The 20,077-nt window shown below is 38.0% G+C and overlaps 1 protein-coding gene across 1 annotated transcript in view; it reads right to left on the bottom strand.

The window, feature by feature from the left end:
* Positions 1–5,397: 5,397 nt before the first annotated feature.
* Positions 5,398–20,077, bottom strand: part of LOC140232194 (uncharacterized) — a 170,877-nt gene continuing 156,197 nt past the window's right edge. The window contains exons 30-31 of the mRNA XM_072312332.1: positions 13,311–13,488; positions 5,398–6,805 (exon numbers count right to left, since the gene is read on the bottom strand). Of these exons, the coding sequence (XP_072168433.1) occupies positions 6,666–6,805; positions 13,311–13,488 (318 nt within the window). The 3' untranslated portion in view covers positions 5,398–6,665. The remainder of the gene's footprint in view (positions 6,806–13,310; positions 13,489–20,077) is intronic.

Consider the following 20,077-nt stretch of genomic DNA (forward strand, 5'->3'; position numbering starts at 1 on the left):
GGGACACCCCCCTCCCACACCCTCCCCTCCCCCCTCGCTCGCTCCGCTCGCCCGGGTCCAGTCGCGTTCATGATGTTCAGTGAAAAGAATTAATACAAGAACTGTATTTATAGGCAAATTGTTCAATAATAATCTACACTAAAATATACTGCAATCTTAAACAAGTGGGACTGTTTCACGTCGTTAAAACACGCAAATACATGCATCAAATTGCACCATTTGCAAAATCAAAATGTAAAAAGTTCTCACCGTGGGAGGGGGAAAACCCCCTCCCACACCCTCCCCTACCCCCTCGCTCGCTCCGCTCGCTCGGGTTCAGTCGCGTTCATGATATTCAGTGAAAAGAATTAATACAAGAAGTGTATTGGAATTATACCATTTTATAGGCAAATTGTTCAATAATAATCTACACTAAAATAGACTGCTACCTTAAACAAGTGGGACTGTTTCACGTCGATAAAACGCGTAAAAACATGCATCAAATTGCACCATTTGCAACATCAAAATGCAAAAAGTTCTTATCGTGGGAGGTGGGACACCCCCCTCCCACACCCTCCCCTCCCCCCTCGCTCGCTCCGCTCGCTCGGGTTCAGTCGCGTTCATGATATTCAGTGAACAGAATTAATACAAGAAGTGTATTTAAATTATACCATGTTATAGGCAAATTGTTCAATAGTAATCTACACTAAAATATACTGCAATCTTAAACAAGTGGGACTGTTTCACGTCGTTAAAACACGCAAATACATGCATCAAATTGCACCATTTGCAAAATCAAAATGTAAAAAGTTCTCACCGTGGGAGGGGGAAAACCCCCTCCCACACCCTCCCCTACCCCCTCGCTCGCTCCGCTCGCTCGGGTTCAGTCGCGTTCATGATATTCAGTGAAAAGAATTAATACAAGAAGTGTATTGGAATTATACCATTTTATAGGCAAATTGTTCAATAATAATCTACACTAAAATAGACTGCTACCTTAAACAAGTGGGACTGTTTCACGTCGATAAAACGCGTAAAAACATGCATCAAATTGCACCATTTGCAACATCAAAATGCAAAAAGTTCTTATCGTGGGAGGTGGGACACCCCCCTCCCACACCCTCCCCTCCCCCCTCGCTCGCTCCGCTCGCTCGGGTTCAGTCGCGTTCATGATATTCAGTGAACAGAATTAATACAAGAAGTGTATTTAAATTATACCATGTTATAGGCAAATTGTTCAATAATAATCTACACTAAAATATACTGTTACCTTAAACAAGTGGGACTGTTTCACGTCGATAAAACGCGCAAAAACATGCATCAAATTGCACCATTTGCAACATCAAAATGCAAAAAGTTCTTACTGTGGGAGGGGGACACCCCCCTCAGACACCCTCCCCTCCCCCCTCGTTCGCTCCGCTCGCCCGGGTCCAGTCGCGTTCATGATGTTCAGTGAAAAGAATTAATACAAGAAGTGTATCTACATTATACCCTTTTATAGGCAAATTGTTCAATAATAATCTACATCAAAATAAACTGCTACCATAAACAAGTGGGACTGTTTCACGTCAATAAAACGCGCAAAAACATGCATCAAATTGCACCATTTGCAACATCCAAATGCAAAAAAGTTCTTACCGTGGGAGGGGGGACACCCCCCTCCCACACCCTCCCCCCCCACCCCCTCGCTCGCTCCGCTCGCTCGGGTTCAGTCGCGTTCATGATATTCAGTGAACAGAATTAATACAAGAAGTGTATTTAAATTATACCATGTTATAGGCAAATTGTTCAATAATAATCTACACTAAAATATACTGCTACCTTAAACAAGTGGGACTGTTTCACGTCGATAAAACGCGCAAAAACATGCATCAAATTGCACCATTTGCAACATCAAAATGCAAAAAGTTCTTACTGTGGGAGGGGGACACCCCCTCCCACACCCTCCCCTCCCCCCTCGTTCGCTCCGCTCGCCCGGGTCCAGTCGCGTTCATGATGTTCAGTGAAAAGAATTAATACAAGAAGTGTATCTAAATTATACCCTTTTATAGGCAAATTGTTCAATAATAATCTACATCAAAATAAACTGCTACCATAAGCAAGTGGGACTGTTTCACGTCAATAAAACGCGCAAAAACATGCATCAAATTGCACCATTTACAACATCCAAATGAAAAAAATGTTCTTACCGTGGGAGGGGGGACACCCCCCTCCCACACCCTCCCCCCCCCCCCTCGCTCGCTCCGCTCGCTCGGGCTCGGTCGCTTCGCTCCCTCGCAGACTAACCGCCCCCCCTAAGATGAAATCCTGGCTACGCCGTTGCTCCATATAAACACAATTTCTTTAGTAGAATCTTGTGGACGATGGTGTCAAATGCTTTTGACAAATCAATAAATACTCCACAACAATAATTACCATCATCAATTTTCTGCGAAATGTAATCTGTGAAGGATATTACGCTAGAACATGTAGAGAAATATTTTCGAAATCCAAATTGTTCTGGTATCAATATACTCAAGTATTATTCTTTGTTAAAAAAAATAGAAAGACGATTGTACATGTCTTTCCAAAATTTTAGCAAAAATAGAAAGAATTGCAACCGGCCTATAATTTTCAATACATTCTGTATTATCCTTCTTGAATAACGGGACAATTTTAGCTTTTTTAAGATTATCAGGGACAACACCAAACTGCAAGGATAAATTTTACAAAGAGGTTCAACAAAACAATGAATGCATTCTTTTATAATTCTTGGCGTGATATCATCAGGACCACTTGCCTTTGAACTTTGAATACTGAAGTAGATGCAGATATATCTATATGTATGTATGTATGTATGTATGTATGTATGTGTATGTGAATCTACCATCGTCTGCCATGATTGTATGTTTCTTTGCATGCACGCATATATACGTAAGTGCAATGTCGAAGCATATTAGGTACATGTGTACATTACTAACATGGAATTCTTATCCGTCAGGTTTTGGGGCGTATGTTTTTATGTACAGCAATACCGGCGAGCTTTAGATCTGTGACGCGAACACTAAAACGACGCTAATTTAGGATATAAATGGTGAAAAAAAAAGCACATGAGCGACGAGGCAGCTGCTTAATTCCATTGTTCAGCCCGGGAGGCTGCGTCGTCTTATAGCGTTCGCGTCGCTGATTTAAAGCTCACTTTTAAAATATGTGGCCCGCAACCAACGAAATCCCTGAAAAGCACCAGTTATTGATTGAGGGAGAAGGAGATGGATAGATAGACAGATAAAGTCATAGATAGACAGATAGGTAGAAAGATAGATAGATAGACAGATACAGTGTATATCGATTGAGAGGGAAAAAACTATTATACAAAACCAGAGTGTTCACTTTTATAAGTATGCTCATCCAACTATGGGTCTCCAAAATGCGCTAAATCTTGGGGCACACGAGCGTTTGCCCACACCGCCTTGTCCGATCTCACTGTATAACTTACTCTCAGTTCAAAAAAAAGTAATTACTCTTCATTATAGATTCCTTTAAAAGTGGTTTATAATCCCACTTGTTTCATGCCTCCTTTTCATTACTTATGTCTTTGTTGTTGTTTTTGTTCTTTTTTTCTTATTACTGTCTCTTCTCTTTAACATTCTATTTGCGCCTCGAGCATTCCAAAGAGCGGATTTGCTGCATCAGAAATCATCTACAGTATTATCATCTTTATTATCATTTAGCTGTTATCGTCGTAACACAGAAGCACTGCCTTTATGCGGACACCGGAATATCAAATACGGCAGCGACATTGAACAGTAGCTAATCGATGCACTCCAGGTACTCGATGGTCTGTTCAAAAAAGTGTGTTCAGGGTTGAAACACTTGATGAGCTGCTAAAGTTTGGTGATGCTATTCTTTAACTTTTTTTTTAAGAACTCTATTATCCTAGTCCTTTTGTTCACTTTCCTCTACTTTCTAACCCAAGTGATCAAATGTAATACAGATATCAGGATGTTAACAAACTAAAAACACACACATACACCGGAGCCGACTGAAAGAAACAACGTTTGCACACACAATGTACATCTGTTATGATTCATCTTTCAAGTTTATTAATTGGTATTGAACAAACATCGTGTTGTTCCATAATGCACAAAATAATCCATACTTAAAAAAAAAATTAAATCAAACAACTGAACTTGTCAGAAAACATCTTTACACTTAACAATACCAAAATAATGCTTGCAGGGCTGGATTAACAATAACACTATGAACCGAGTCAGCACGCATGTTCAAAGCAATAGAAATGACATTTACACTCACAAATTACTGATCCATGCATGGACATGCTGGGTTTTGCACATAAAGCAAGTGCCCATCACCACTAAAACTCATGGACTTCATTGTTGTCTATTACGTTCTTGATAAGCCATTACAATACAAATGTAATATTTCCACAACAAAGCGAGTTTTGCTTTAGATTTCTCTTCATTTAACATGCTCATTCACGCAGGCTTTTCTAAATTTCTCCACTTGTGGAACTTTTAGACCGTCACGTCAAAGCTGCTGTTTGTATGGCAAGTCAGCTTTCTTTTTACAGTTGTTACTTACAACTCTCAAAAACGTATCAATGCATATTAGGTTGTGTTACATGTCACCGAAGGAAAAAAAAAATGGTGAACAACATCATCATGTAATCCACCCTGGTAATTCTCATCAACTTTGGTCCACTCAGAATGTCAAAAAACATCCATTTTCCCTCAAAAATATGCCCTATTAAGAGAAAATAGTCTCATATATACAAGCCTATGTAATAATGTATTACTTATGTATAATAGTATTCGGTGTACTGCTATAAATGTAAGGGGAGATGGGGGTGAAAGCCGTAAATGACTTGTCAACATAAAATATGGTTAACGAATTAGAAGTGTCAAGGTTTCCGTCGCACTCAAGCATAAGAGATGAAACTTGGTGAAAAATTATTCTTCATAAGAATAATGAAGGATCAATTGGATTATCATAGTGCAGTTGCAGAAAAATATTCTGTACAATTCATATCTTTTGTAAGTCAATATATAAAATATATGCATATAAAAGCAGGATACGAGAAGATTCCTCCCCCCCCCCCTTGTTCGGCTCATGTTTCCCTCTGCCACAATGAAGAAAATGATGTAGTTCTTTCTTGATATACGTTCATCTGTCCTTTTGTAAGTGTGTACATGTTTGCGGATGTGTGTTTGTGTTTGCACTGCAACTCCCTGAAACATTCACGTTGCATACACTGTCTTCTTGGGAACCGAAGAAAAATGACATAGGCTGCAGCAATTCAATTGTGAAGCTCAATCAACATAATCTGTCCCATATATATATATATATATATATGAGATTAAAACCTAAAATGGCATATATATATATATATATATATATATATTTCTTTTATTTGCTGTATGTTCCTTCGGCTTTTTGTGACACCATATACATATGCAAACGTGCATTGATATTGAATTTAACGTGGTAATTGTAACATGACTGACATGCAAAAATCACTTGTGTTTGATTGGTATGCACTCTGTTGTAGCACTCTGTTGTACGGTATGAATGCACATACAACGACAGAGAGAGAAAAGGGGGGGGGGGGGTAAGGGAGAGATAGATGCTGAAAAGATTATGACTAACAAAGAAAGGGAAAGGTGAAGAGGAGGATAAGAAGAGAATTTGAATGTTAATTGATATAAGATGAAAGAAAAGAAGCATTAAAAAAAATACACAACTAGATATCACCTACACTTCATTCACAATGTGAGTGCACATTACGCTGGAGTCAAGATAGATGCTTACAATTTATTTATCAAAACTACCAAATTTCATCTCCATCTGGAAAAATAATTCTTGGACAAAACTCAGAATTATCTGCATAAAGGAAGGAGCATTATAGTGAAAACTGCTACTCAATTTCAAAAAACCCTGGATCTATGCGAGCTGTCCTGATTCCTTGTTTTATATATATATATATTTATATACAAGATAACAGTTTTTTTAAATGGTAATTTTTACACAATGGAATCAAAAGAAGATATTGCAGTATGGGGTAAATTTTTTGCATACATCTGTACAACATTCCCCTTCTTGAAAGAGACATTTGTCTATGTACATGTTTATATTTCAAAATATCGTATCTCAAAGCATCAAACTTTTCCTCGTATGAATCTAGAATAAAAACCAGCATAAATCTTGTCCTTTGTACATTCACTCTTTGATTTACAAAATGTACACTAGACTCCACAATAAAGAAAATTACAAAAAACAGTAAAGAGGAAATAATCTATTATCACAACCTTTCCATCTTTGGAAGGGTAAACAGAATAAAGTATGTACCTGTGTCGGTACCCTCACGTCAAAGGTGACGCATAAGACATACACGCTACCTAATTGACAAACATATCACTATGTAGCACAAATATATTTTGAATTAGCACATAAGAGTCTTGTTTGTATTTCATTTCACATTTTTGTGCAACACATCTTAATCTCCATTTGGCATGATGGTTATATTCTGCATGTAAGAATGACATTTCTTCTTTTTTTTTTCTTAAAATCATGATTACATATTGATATTCAGAATGGATAAAGATCAAAACACACAATTAGGGAATGAGATGTATTGTATGTTCAGTCGGTAGGCATTGCGGCTAGAAAAGAGATGTCGTTGACTTCTATCAATTGTTTATGGCGTTCAGTGGATCGTCGAAGATGTTCGGGGCGTCGGTGCTGAAGATGTCGGTCGTCTCCTTCGCCGCTTTCTTCTTGGCTTTGGTCTTCTTGGGTTTACTGGCGACGGGCTCAGCGAAAATGTCATCTGGAAAGGAGGGGGGGGGGGGGATGGATGACAAAGACAAAAGAATAGATACAATGAAGTGATTGATTGCAGTCCTTACCTTTAAAACCAGATAATGCTCATGCTCAATGTATGCGCTGCTTTGAAGGAACAATGAGCTTTGGAAAATCTCCTTGAGGATTTTTTTTTCCCCCAAAAGTCTTTTGTTCGAATAAGTCTTGAAACTGGCACTACTGACAAAGCAGAAAAAAGTTAATAGCAATCATCTACCATCAGAATAAGAAAAAAAGACAGAACTGTGTCATTCAGTACTTTGAATCTCAGTAATCAGATGCAACAAATTGGATTTTGTGATTGAAGAATATCAAAAACAGCTGAGACACAAAATGCAACTGAGGTCCATCATTTCTGGGCACTGTCATGACAAGTGTCACACATGCACACACACACACACAAATACACCCATACAACCCCCACACACAAACACACACAACAAAGCACATACTCTTACAGACTGACAAACACACATTTTCCCTATTATTTTATTTGTTTCGAGGCCGTGGTCTTAGTAAAGCTCCACTTGCTAGGAGCTTATCATTCCTTCCAATATCAATGTCTGCGTCACTTTATTACAACACGTTTTGCTCTTTATATTCACAAATAAAGTGTAAAACACTAAAATTTCTCATTCGGCGACTTGGAGCAAAGCCTTGATCACTTTGTTTTGCAGCTTAATGTTTGACTTCACTCACAACACTTACAGCAGTAGACACTGTATATCCTAATCATTCAAAAGTGGAGACATATTAAAAAAACACACGGATACAGATTCTGAATGCTCTCATGTCATTTATACCCTCACTACGCAAACCATGTATTAAAGGGGCCCTCCAGGCTAAAGAAGACTTGTTTATCTGGTTTTTCTCTAAAGAACACATGCCTACAGAAATACCTTCAGCATGGCTATAATTTCTGAGAAGAGAAAAAAACAAAACAATTAATGGCATGTGGGGAAAATCATGTCTCGTCTATTTTGTGCTTTTTCATGAAACTTGTATGTCTCAAAGCTCATTGCTTCTAGGTCGGATCCACTAAATCGATACTATTAGGGGAGCTTTCGCTTCAGGACGGAAGAACTGCAGGATGCAGAGTTTAGCGACTGTGCTCATACAATGTACCGCATCATCTTTTAGCGGCTTTTGCGTCGACGTCATGCAAGACCATAGTCTGTGCACGCCATTCTAGATGGACAGATTTACACGAAGCTTTGAGAATGCTTTCTGTCCTTTTTTTTTTTTTCCAGCGCTAAAACAAATTGCAATGCGTGGCATAAGTGGCTAGGTGTTTTCCTGGTTAAGCTTCAGGCAATATGTTCAATTTTCTTCAACCCATTCATATCTCTGCGTTATTGTTGTTGACTGAATTCTCAGATATCACCCTGGAGCGTTTCTCCTTCACACTCTTTCTATCAGAGCAGAGAATGGAGTTGGCAACAAAAGAAAGCTAATTCTATTTTCCATGAATTTGCATCAATTTTGCAGTGTTATTTGATATCAATACATGCTGGTGTAAAACTGCTGGAAATGTGCAAGTGAGATGACAGCTTTAAACTTGACCAAAAAAGAAGAAGAAGAAGAATAGATATAGCACATTAATCAAATAAATGCCTTCTTTAATGGCAAAGGATAGGTGTACAAAAAAAAAAAAAGTACCACAAAGTGTACCACATGCATGTAGAACTGAAAATGCTATAATATCACTGTATGGAAATTAAATGTCTGGCTCTATCAGAAAAAAAAAAAAAATTCTTAAGACGGTTGATTGGGAAAAGAACAAGAAGAAGAAATAACCAAAAATGAGACGACAACAAGATGCAGAGCTTTCTGAGTTTGTCATCACAATGATAAACATTCAAAAATATATGAGCAAAATCATCTTAAGTTAAAGAGAATAAAAGCAATCAAAATAATGAATCATGACAAATCCCAACCCCCCCCCCCCCCCCAAAAAAAAAAAAAAGTACTTGCAAATTCAGTCAACAGTTAGAGGTTTCTGGTTTGCTGGGATAAAATGCAGCCACATCTTCACACGAAATCATTTTAAAGCAAAATTTTGGATCCAAATTCATGATTCTTGCATCAAGTTGGTTTCCTTTTTTTCTACTCATTTCCACCGACTGAGAAATTGCTTTACACTGATATAAATACACACTGATCATTAAAGTGTCTTGAGTAATGGACATAATAAAAATCAGGGGCACACATCAGACCCGAGCATGTAGGCCTATGCCTGTGATTTTTGCCACTGCTATTACAGAAAACACTGAATAATCAGTGTGTAATTACGTCGATGAAGGGGCAATTTGTCAATCAGTTTCAATAAACATTTTTGGATGTTTCAAAAAATAAACACCAAACAAAATTACACAACATTTTAAAAGTGTTGGAAATTTGTACCTGATCAGATGAGCAAATGTATAATCAAATAGGGAAGTAAACTGTGCATATCTGTATGACACATCCCAAGCAAAATGAATACCTTATCAGGGAAAATCTGTCCTTGATAAAAATTCAAATATTCATGCAGTAACAACAATGTCTGTTCAATACAAAATCAATAATATATTTAAATAAATACAGTCCTCGCTGACAAAGCAAATAAGGACAGAAACCCGCAATCTAGTATACTTGCATTCTCCGTTTTCTAGCAAGACATAAATGAAGGGGTGGTGTTTTGTTGACATCAAAGAGTTTGCAAACACATTACATTTCAATACCCCCTCCCCAGTTTCTGAGTGGTTGCATCTGATGCCCTTTAGTATTTCCAGAGATATGAAGTGCTATTTAAACGTATTCCAATCATTTTTCTCATTTCATCGTTTCGGTTGACACGGCAACAGGAAATAAATTCCAAGAACTCTCCTCTCTTTTCCTCCGTCTTTTCTTTCCCTTGTCAAGCACCAGCAAAAATGGTATGCAACCTATTTATAGGCATCACCACAGAATCAATACTCGCCATCAATGGACTGAAATCTGGACTGCATTGTGCTGTGTGCATTGGGCGCACGCATTTGCTGGATAGTTACCATGTGACCCCATGCAACTCAATAAAAATGCTGATTTTATTTGTTGTTGTTGTTGCTCTTTTCATGCTTGTCAGTGAACGCCCGTTCATTTTGGCGGTGAAGAACCACAGGGCATTAACTCCCAATAAACTTTTTGAGAGTGTCAATGTCCTCCTGACTTTTGTGTGACAAATTGTGTTTTCTAGGAAAAATATCATGAAATATCAAAGATGAACTTCAAACATTTTTCAAAGGCTATGAGCTCAGTAACAAACACTTAAAATGAACGTACATGATCCTAACTGGATACTGAAGCCCACTGCACACTACACGATCAGACTTGTCGCACGACTAGAGAGGCAAGCCAGGTCATACAACTACCTATACGATCAGACTACACAGCTAGGCTTACGACCGTTCTGGCTTTAGTACAATATGCTGTAGTGTGATTGGCTGAAAGCCTATGATCGGTCGTGAAAGTTTGACGTGTCAAGCCTCTACCTCTGGCATTGCGACCCAGTCGCATGACTGGAAACTGGCAAGGCTGGTGACATCACTCTTCTGGTCCTGAGGTCGTACGACCGGTAAATCGTAGCAAAGTCGTGTAGTGTGCGGTGCCCTTCAGTTTCACTGAATTCATAATAAACTGACGGCACAGATTGGTCTTTGATTTGATATAAAGAAGACATTTCATCCATCAAAATTACAATGTACCAACTAACCATGACAGCATCTATCCAGAAATGACAAAAAGGGAGTTCAGATTTGCAGAAGGTTATGTGCCCCAAATGTTTAACCCCTATTCAAGGCAGACATATGATTATCACCAATCTCCTGTTACCTATTCACATAGCAGCAGAACCATTGGTAGCTGCTCCTCTCGAAGTTACTATTAAACTGCCATTGGCCAACCCCATGCCTGAGTGTGCGCACAACTGTATGCATGTTTGCAGGGCTCCACATTAGTGGTGGCCCAGTGGCACGGTGGCCCGGGGCCATGAAAAGTTTGTGCCGGGCCACCAGATTTATCTTTTGGTGGACTGATCCAGCACCAAAGATCACAATGGATTGTTACTTATGCTTTCATTTTGGGCTACTACATATTTTTTTCGGGCTACCTAAATTTCAAAGTTAAAGCTTTTAGTGGCCCGAATGGGCAACTAGACAAAAAAGCTAGTGTCGAGCCCTTGTGTGTGTGTGTGTGTGTGTATTAGTACACCTCAGTGTGTGTGTGAGCTGCAGGTGTGTGAAAATATGAGTGGTCCTTTGCGTTATCACCCTACTCTGTGATCACTTTTCATAAATACATGAAAAAGTTTGTCTAAACTTGTGCAAAATAGTTCAAACATTTGCTCCGTCCTTCGGTGAGTGAACACCTCCAGGCACTACAGGGTTGAAAGCCAATATCACTTGTTTGCAAGGGATGGGGAATAAAAGTGAGAAATGTGCTTTCTGAAGCTTTGGCACATGCTACTTTGTGACAAAACATGACCAGAATTTAGAATTCTACAATCTTTAGTTTCTATACGGTGCTACCAAGGTACACACCCATCAGTATTCATTGCCTTTGTATTATATGAGACAAAGTTACTCGCAGGTGAAAAAAAACCACCCAAAACAAAACAAAAACAAAACAAAGCAAAAAAAAAAAAAAAGATGCACCATCCAGTTCATTCTGACAAAACAAATATTTTCAACTTGAAAAATTGTTTTGTTTCTTTCTATTCCAATTAGTTTTCCTTTCATATGTTTTGGCTTCCTTTCATGAAATATTTTCCAGTTTCTGCGGCAACAGCTAAACTGCTCACAGTTGATTCGATTGCATTGCCTTGCTGCCAACCTGGACATTGCAATTATTGCGAGTTTTATGACACAAAGGCTCAGATTTCACATTCAAACCACTTATTAACAAAAATGGGTCACGCCATGATTATGTTGCATTAAAAACATGAGCAGAAAAAAAATCTCTCAATGTGTCACTCTAAAATGTCAAGGATTTAGAGGCCACTGAGTCAATTATGGCGAATATCTGCAGGTGCATAATACCCCCCACTTTCCATCAAGGATGTAACACAGATTTACAGCCAATGTTTTCTGTGGCAAGCACTGTTTGACTCATGTGCTTCTTTACGTCAGTGACGTCACCGCAAAATTTTTTTTCGCTGGCTAATTTCTTTGTGTCATCCCCTGGCACTCTATTCTCAACAAGAACTGGTAAAGATTCCCTGGCCTTTGTGACATTTGGTTTCTACTTCTTTCATTGTCCCTGCTCTTCTCTCGCTCTCGCTTTGCCCTTGCATCCAATTTTCTGATGCAAGGATATGCTCACTACTACGTAGTTGGTTTTTATCTAAGAGTTATTGCCAGTTACATGAGAAAGCATCACTTTTGTTCATACAATGTTCAAGCACCGCTGCACACTAACCCATTTTTCTACTGGTCGGTCTGACAGACAGGTCTGACCAGTAGGTACCCAGTTTTTCCATGTTTTACAGGTACATTCCTGAAAAAAAAGTTTCTGGTCGGACAGTGATTCTTACTGGTCAGGGACTGTCGGACCAGTGCCAGTGTGCAGCATCGGATACAGTTTCTTCTACTTTGATGTACATACGTAATAATGATTTACATTTTTTGGGTCAACATCCATTAACACAGGCAGATAGCTTTATATTCTTCATCTCACTTTCTTTAAAATGCTATATTTTATGACCTAAAAAAAAAGATGAAATTCACAGATTATCCATTTTGCCACATCAATCCAGGCAGCTAGGATACATTGTGGATTTAATTTCTTATTCATTTGTGTATCTATTTATTGTTGTTGTTGTTGTTGTTGTTTTTTTTTTTTTTGGGGGGGGGGGTCAATGGATTTCAGGTAACATAGAAAATAAAGAATGCTGGCAAGATTGGTGAAAAATATACCATGCTACTGAAAAGCAAAGAAAAGTGTAATGCAAATTGTGCACACTTCAGTGAAAAAGAAAGCTTCAAGCTGCTGGGATATACCCAACATTTGAAAGCTTTGATGCTACCAGGGGTTTGACAATCTATCCAACCACCGACCAAAAATAAAATAAGCACACAAATCAAACATTCATCTGTTTTTTTTTACACATTTTTGGTACACATGTATATCAAGATGTACTCCTCTCTCTATTGATATATGCACATATGTATTACAAATATATATATAATACACACACACACTCACACACACATACATCATATATCATATTCTATAATATCATTGAACTTGGCCTCTGGCTCTGCACCACAGAATGAGGCAAGGTATCGCATGTTCACTTGGTCGCCTCTGGCTGAGGCATCTTATCAATCTAGAACATTTTTTTTTTTTTTTTTAGCAGCAGCAGAATCCCTGAATGAATTGAAATGTAAAGAAATCTTGTAATCACAGTCAGAGAGGGGAAAAAAATTGACTTTGCATCCATCCAAATCTCTCACCTCCTTGCACGTCCTTGAAAATTGAATCCTCCGTGCCCGCCTTCTTCTTCTTCTTGGGCTTGGACGCCGGGATGTCGGCGAAGATGTCGGTGGTGTCTGCGAAGAGGTCGTCGTCCGTGGCCTTGGCCGGCTTCGCCTTTGTCTTCTTGGGTTTCTCCGCGAAGAGGTCATCATCATCCTGTTCATTGGAAACAAAGTAAGGAAGAAGAGAGCAAAGACATCAAGTTATCGTCAAGATGTTTCATTTCAGAAAGAGCAAAAAAGGCAGAGATTGTGTGAAGCCAAGGGTGCGTTCGAACGCTCTAAAGCGAACCAAAGCAAACTGAACTAAAGCGTACCGTACCGTACTGTGCTAGTTTGGGAGCGTTCGAATGCTCTGTTGAGAAAGCGTACCTCTCGAGTTATTTTTAGAAAAGGTCACGCTTGTTTGTAGCAAGAAGGTCATTCACCTTGCGCTTGACCTACTTACAGCTGTCCCGAACAAAGAGAATGATGTTTTTGCATTGTGACGTATGCGCATGATACGCGCATGCTTTACAACGAACTTTTGGTACGCTTTGGTACGCTTTTGGAGCACATCGGGAAGTGGTCCACTTTTGGCTCGGTACAGTACGGTACGGTACACTTTAGGAGCGTTCGAACGCTCCCCTGGCGCGGTACGGTACGGTACAGTTCACTTTAGGAGAGCGCTCGAACGCACCCCAAGAAGGAAAACTGCTTGAGAGACTTGAGGAGAAAAAAAACATTCTGCAAAGGGGGAGAAAAGACTCCGAAAATAGCAAGGTGTTGTCGACATGGGGTGAATACACTTGTCACTACTTTCTGCGTAAATTCTTTCCGTGAAAATCTTCCAGAAGCGGGCCATCCGTGTTGCATGGTTCTGTTTTTGCTCGCGTCACACGCAGCGAGACATGTGGCGGAAGAGAGCGCGATGTAAACGCAGACATCCCCGGTTGGTGCGAACGCCCTGCAGGCTGTTCTAAATAAAAGCTGTAGCACTGCAGCCATTGTCCTTTTGAGCTAACCATCCTTCTTTCCTAAGCAAATTATAAAAAAAAAAACACTCCAGCATAATCAGTAACAAAATTGTCCTTCTTTATCAAATGAAAGCGTGCCTGAACAGACTCTGATTGATATAATTGCACTCTTCCATGTATAGGGGTGTACGGGACAGAATGGTATCATTTTTATTATCAAATGAAAGCTTGCCTGAACTGAATCTGTTTGATAATCTACATATGCACATTTCCCTGTGTAGAGGTGTACAGGAGAAATTGAAAAGCCCTCTTTCTCCTTCTCCCACCTGTCTCTAAATCTTTCTGTCTGTATTTCTGTCTTTATGCATATTTTTCGTGGAAACAAAAGCATTATTACTGCTGCCAATGAAGGAGAAGGTTGTGTTTTCATTGGAGTTGGTTCGTTTGCTTGCCTGTTTGCAAAATAGCTCAAAAAGTTGTGAATGGATTTGAATGAAACTTGCAAGGAAAAGTTGACAATGACACAAGGAACAGATGATTACATTTTGTTAGTGATCTGAGAATTTTTATGGAATTTTGAAGGATTTTTCATCTTTTGGCAGATAGGGTCAATGAACTCGGGAGTTAAAGCTGTGCGTATTTGAGGTTTGCATACACGCTCTAAAGCACATGCTCTGCTTGGACGAAGCACTGCGTAGCTGGAAGCTGATGAAGTAAACTATTAAAGGATTTTATATTGGGAAATTGGTCCATTTTCCGCATGCATGTATAATGGGTGGAAATGAGCTGCTTGGTGGAGATCTGTGGTCTATGAGTGTTTTTCTACTTATTATCTGTCTCCATACAGAGACAAAGCTGTAAGTAAAAAGACAAAAAGGAAGATGGCGCAAGAAGTCTATTTGAATTTGATTTCAACAGCATTTTTTTATCTTATCACATTTTCTTTTTGCGGTGGTGGATAGGCACTCCATGTTTAAATTGACTGAAAATTTCAAAGCCCGCTTCTCTCTCTTGGTATGTCCTATTTCAGTGAAACTTCAGAGTTTCTGCTTATTAGAATTTTTTCCATTCATAAAAGTCACTTTAACTGTTGAGTGGCATTTTATTTTGATGGAGAAAAGGAGAAAGGGGGAGGGAGAGCAGGCAAGAGGAACTATTTTCAAGAAACTTACACAAATCTGCATGTACTGTAAAACCACAAATATTCATGAAATTTTCGCCAATTTTCGCCACCATTCAAGGCATATCGGCTAAACAAGAACCTTTGTGTGCATTTTAATTTTACAAATCTTGGCTCCTTGCTAAATTCATGAAAAATTTCACGCACGCAAAAATTCCCGCTTTTAGAGTATGTACACTCGCTAAGACTCACACACATTCACATGAGTCGCTGCGACATTAATACATAATCAGCAGTATAAGGTTGCACAGCTTAAACTCATCATTGTAAGCACGGCTGACACTCTGAGATCGGCACATGAGAATCTGGTTGATTAGCCACTGAGTACCCATACATCAATCTGCAGGTGACTGCTCTAAACATCCCCCACTTTGCTGCTTTCTTGATTAACATTCATAAATGGAGCTCTCTCTCCTAACAAATGCACATGCCCATGTTATAACTTCTACAATATCTAAAATACTCTCAGATTGCCAAAACGACAGTCAAAACCTACAATCCTTTCTACCTGACATACCTAGAAATTTGGGAGAGGTAAAGTATGGATTAACAAATAAAGAGGACTACTGGTAAAAGCAAAGACGGGTATGAAATTAACCACATGCACCACTGATTTGCTGGGAAGTCAACATCCAACAAAATTTCTCATTCGACGAAATAATGCTGAGTGGCAGAAATTGCCATGCTTGAATGTGCAGGAGAAAGATTTATGATAATTATAAAGGTATTCAATCACTTGCTGTGAAGGCTACTCGAAGCAATCAGCAAACCATCATAATTAGTAAGTCAACTGCAGCAAGATTAATGTTCAGGACGTGGAATGATGTCTTTGAACCAAGATTTTTCCAATTCAGTAAAGAGCATTCCCCTCCCTGGCAAACCAATTGAAAAGCCCATTGATTACAGGCCGGGAAAATTGACTTCTCCAATGACTGGGTACTGGCGGTTTGGCAGCATTTCTCCACAAATAAACCTAATTCTCAGAAACAAAAATCATGCTAGAATACGTATATAGCATTTACAAGTGATAAGCCTGCTCACTGCATATCCTTCTGGGAAAAAAAGCCTCTTGTATGTGCCAAATATTTTGCAAGCATGTGATTTTTGTGAATTTCTTGTTGTGTTCTATTTGCAAATTTAAAAACAAGTGAAAATATTGACTCCAATCCTGACAAGAATGTGACATGCACGCCTACATGTACATTTCTCCTTTCAGTACTGTACTCCATATTCGCAAATTTAACCACACATCAAATCGTTGGGAAGTTCCAATTCACACACACAAAAAAAATTCGACTCGTTACATATATGGCATATAAAATACTTTGCATCCATTTTACAAAGAGATCTTGTGCTTTTCTATCAACAAACTAGAACTATTTAATCCTTGTGTGCTTTGAGTGCTGTTTAGCACAGAAAACCTTATAGCACTGAACACACTGTCCAAAGTCCCTGGAACAGAAAGGATTAAGGTATGCTGATCAGACCAAATCAGTCGAGCAACAAGAGGAAATATGTATGGTTTCAAGTGTGGTTAAGGCTCTTGAGTGCAGTATAAACAGAAATTCTAGTGTGAATGAAACTTTCGTGAATTTCGTGAGGAATCAAGATTTGTGAAAGTAAAATACACATGAACTTTTTTCTTTCTACACAATACCTTAAATGCCAGTGGCAATTTGTGAAAGTTTTATGCCTAAAAAAAAGAAGAAAGGCTATTGGCTCCAATTCATGAAAGTTCCATGCCGCGATTGTTCTGGTCTCAGTGTAGATACTCTACAATACATTACTATTATTATTAGTAATATTATTATTATTATTATTATTATTATTATTATTATTATTATTATTATCATCATCATCATCATCATCACCATTATTATTATTATTATTATTATTATTATTATTATTATTATTATCAGCATTATCATCATTATTATTGTTATTATTTTGTTTTATTTATAAAGGGTGGCTCCATCAGTAATAAAGTACTGTTTTCCAGGGGGCCCTGTAAACACATACATGCAAAGTAACAATTACAACAAATGACATTTACATAACTCAATAGGTCCTACATCAAATAAAACAGAACAGTATTTCATGAAAATGAGAAAATGAGGAATGAAACTAAAAGTAACAATGTGCATCCAAGATGAAAAAAAAAATCCAACTTACTGACTTAATTTCTATAAAAAAAAAATAGACCCCCTATAATAAGTATGTATATATCATATATATCAAAACATACACACCTGAAAAAAACAACACAACCATTACAATTTTCCAATCAATATACCAAATCAATAACTATTATCTACAAATATATATACTAAACTCTTAATTCATTTATACATTATTCTATTCTATACTTCTAAATTCAACATTCACAGCTAACAATGAAAATCAGTGAGAAACAACATTAATCATCGTACAGTATTGAACAACATGCAATCTGCTTCTTCCACTACCCTTCACAACAAAATAAATCAGCATATTTATAATACAAATAAATACATATTTAAATAGTTAAAAGAAATGGCTATGTGATGACCTGTATGAAGGTGCATGAAAAATTGTTCTGTGTGTTCACTTATAAAACACATGGAAAGCTATTTATATACAAGAAACATTCTGCTTTTCTTGCTCATAGACCATTTAGCCATGATAAATGAATGGAGCAAGTGATGCATGCTACCTTTCAAGAATGACAGGCAGCATGGGAGCTGTAGATGATTAAACTTCATGCAAACACTGAATGAGCTACTGTGTGTGCAACTGATGTGTGTGGGCAATCATTCATAGCCACATTAAATCCTCTAAGTGCTACTATAGAAACAAAAAGACATGGTATGGCAAATTCAAATTCAAATTTTGTGCTGCATTATACAGATGATGACAAAACTCACGTGTTTACATCTCTTTCTCTAGACTTTGCCTGACAACATATGCTCATCTTGTCAAGTTGAAAAAAAATCATCTTTAAATGTAGCATGACAGTGTCAAATCATCATCATCATCATCATCATCATCATCATCATCATCATCATCATCATCACCATCATTGTCAATCAATCCACAGGTGAACGGGAGAATGCCGTCCTATTTCCAGCCACTTATCATTCTGAACTATCATAATCAGTTTCAACACCATCCAATAGCCATTTAAATGTAATAATCTCCTGCTGTAAAGATCTCTTGAATGGCGCATTCATCAACATCAGCTTTTGGTCACCAGGCATCGTAAGCATTGGAATAAAAAATTGCCATCAATTTAATTACAATCAAGTCATAACAACTGTAGCAGCCATACTGCCTAATGTAAAACATCTCCCAGAGTGGCTTGTCTCTTGTCATGAGCGATTTTCCAACATCATTTTAATTTCATTGATTGTGGCACTTATCATGATTACAAAAAAAACTAGAAATGTCGCTTTGGCGACTGGTATGCCTCCGCCATAATGCATGATTTTCCCAATAGGTCTAGATAGTACATGTGGACAATGTGTGATTACATTTTCACAAAATTGGCAAAATATTGAAATGACAAGTTTGTCACAAATGTGTTGAATGTTCACCTTCCTTGACCTAGGTTTAATTGGATGAATAGGAGAGCATGTATCTAGGGATTTAAGGACTTTTAATTCTACTTTGACTCATTCATACATTTAGGCATTCAGTAATTTTCAAGGTACAGGTGTGGAGAAAAAGTGCAATTTCTGAATTGAATAGTAAATTGTTACCATTTTCATCTGGCCCTTGACCCTAAAATTTGTAAGATAATCACTTTCAGGTAGAACATGCATAATATGTACTAAGTTTCAAGATAACTTGAGCCACTTCCGAGATATGGAGGAAAAAGTTAGTTCAGCACTTTCACTTGATCTTTGACCTTTTGACCTTTGAGGCAAAAAAAGAAGAAAAAAAAAACTTTCCAGAGAATTTCTATTAGGTTACACATGTATGCATATACCAAGTGTAAAAAAAAAATAACCCTGCTGGCATTGCATGATAGGAGGGAAATAGTAAAATTTTGAAGTGTTGCACTTGACCTTTGACCCCTGACCTTTGACCCCATGAACCTCATGAACCCCATGAAATATACTATGTTTTATGAAGATACCTTGAACAATTTTCCAAGGTATGGAGGAAAAAAAAAAGAAGTTTTAATATTTTTACTTGACCTTTTGACCTTTGACCTTTGACCTCATGACCCAAACTTTCACCAGAGAATCTTGATTGGTTAATACATGTATACACTAAGTTTCAAGAAAATATCTTCACGTATTCAATAGATATGGTGGAAATAGTGAAATTTTATGTATTTGACCCTGACCTTTTGACCTTTGACCTTTGACCTCATGACCCAAACTTTCACCAGAGAATCTTAATTGGGTAATACATGTATACACTAAGTTTCAAGAAAATATCTTCAGGCATTCAGTAGATATGGTGGAAATAGTGAAATTTTATGTATTTGACCTTGACCTTTTGACCTTTGACCTTGAGCATGTGCACCCAAAAGTTGATAGGCACAACTTCACCCCCTAATACACATACATGCCAAGTTTCATTAGGATACCTCAACAGGTTTCGATAGTTACCTTGTCCACAAA

The sequence above is a fragment of the Diadema setosum genome, chromosome 8 (genome assembly GCF_964275005.1).
Source record: "Diadema setosum chromosome 8, eeDiaSeto1, whole genome shotgun sequence".
NCBI lineage: Eukaryota > Metazoa > Echinodermata > Echinoidea > Diadematoida > Diadematidae > Diadema > Diadema setosum.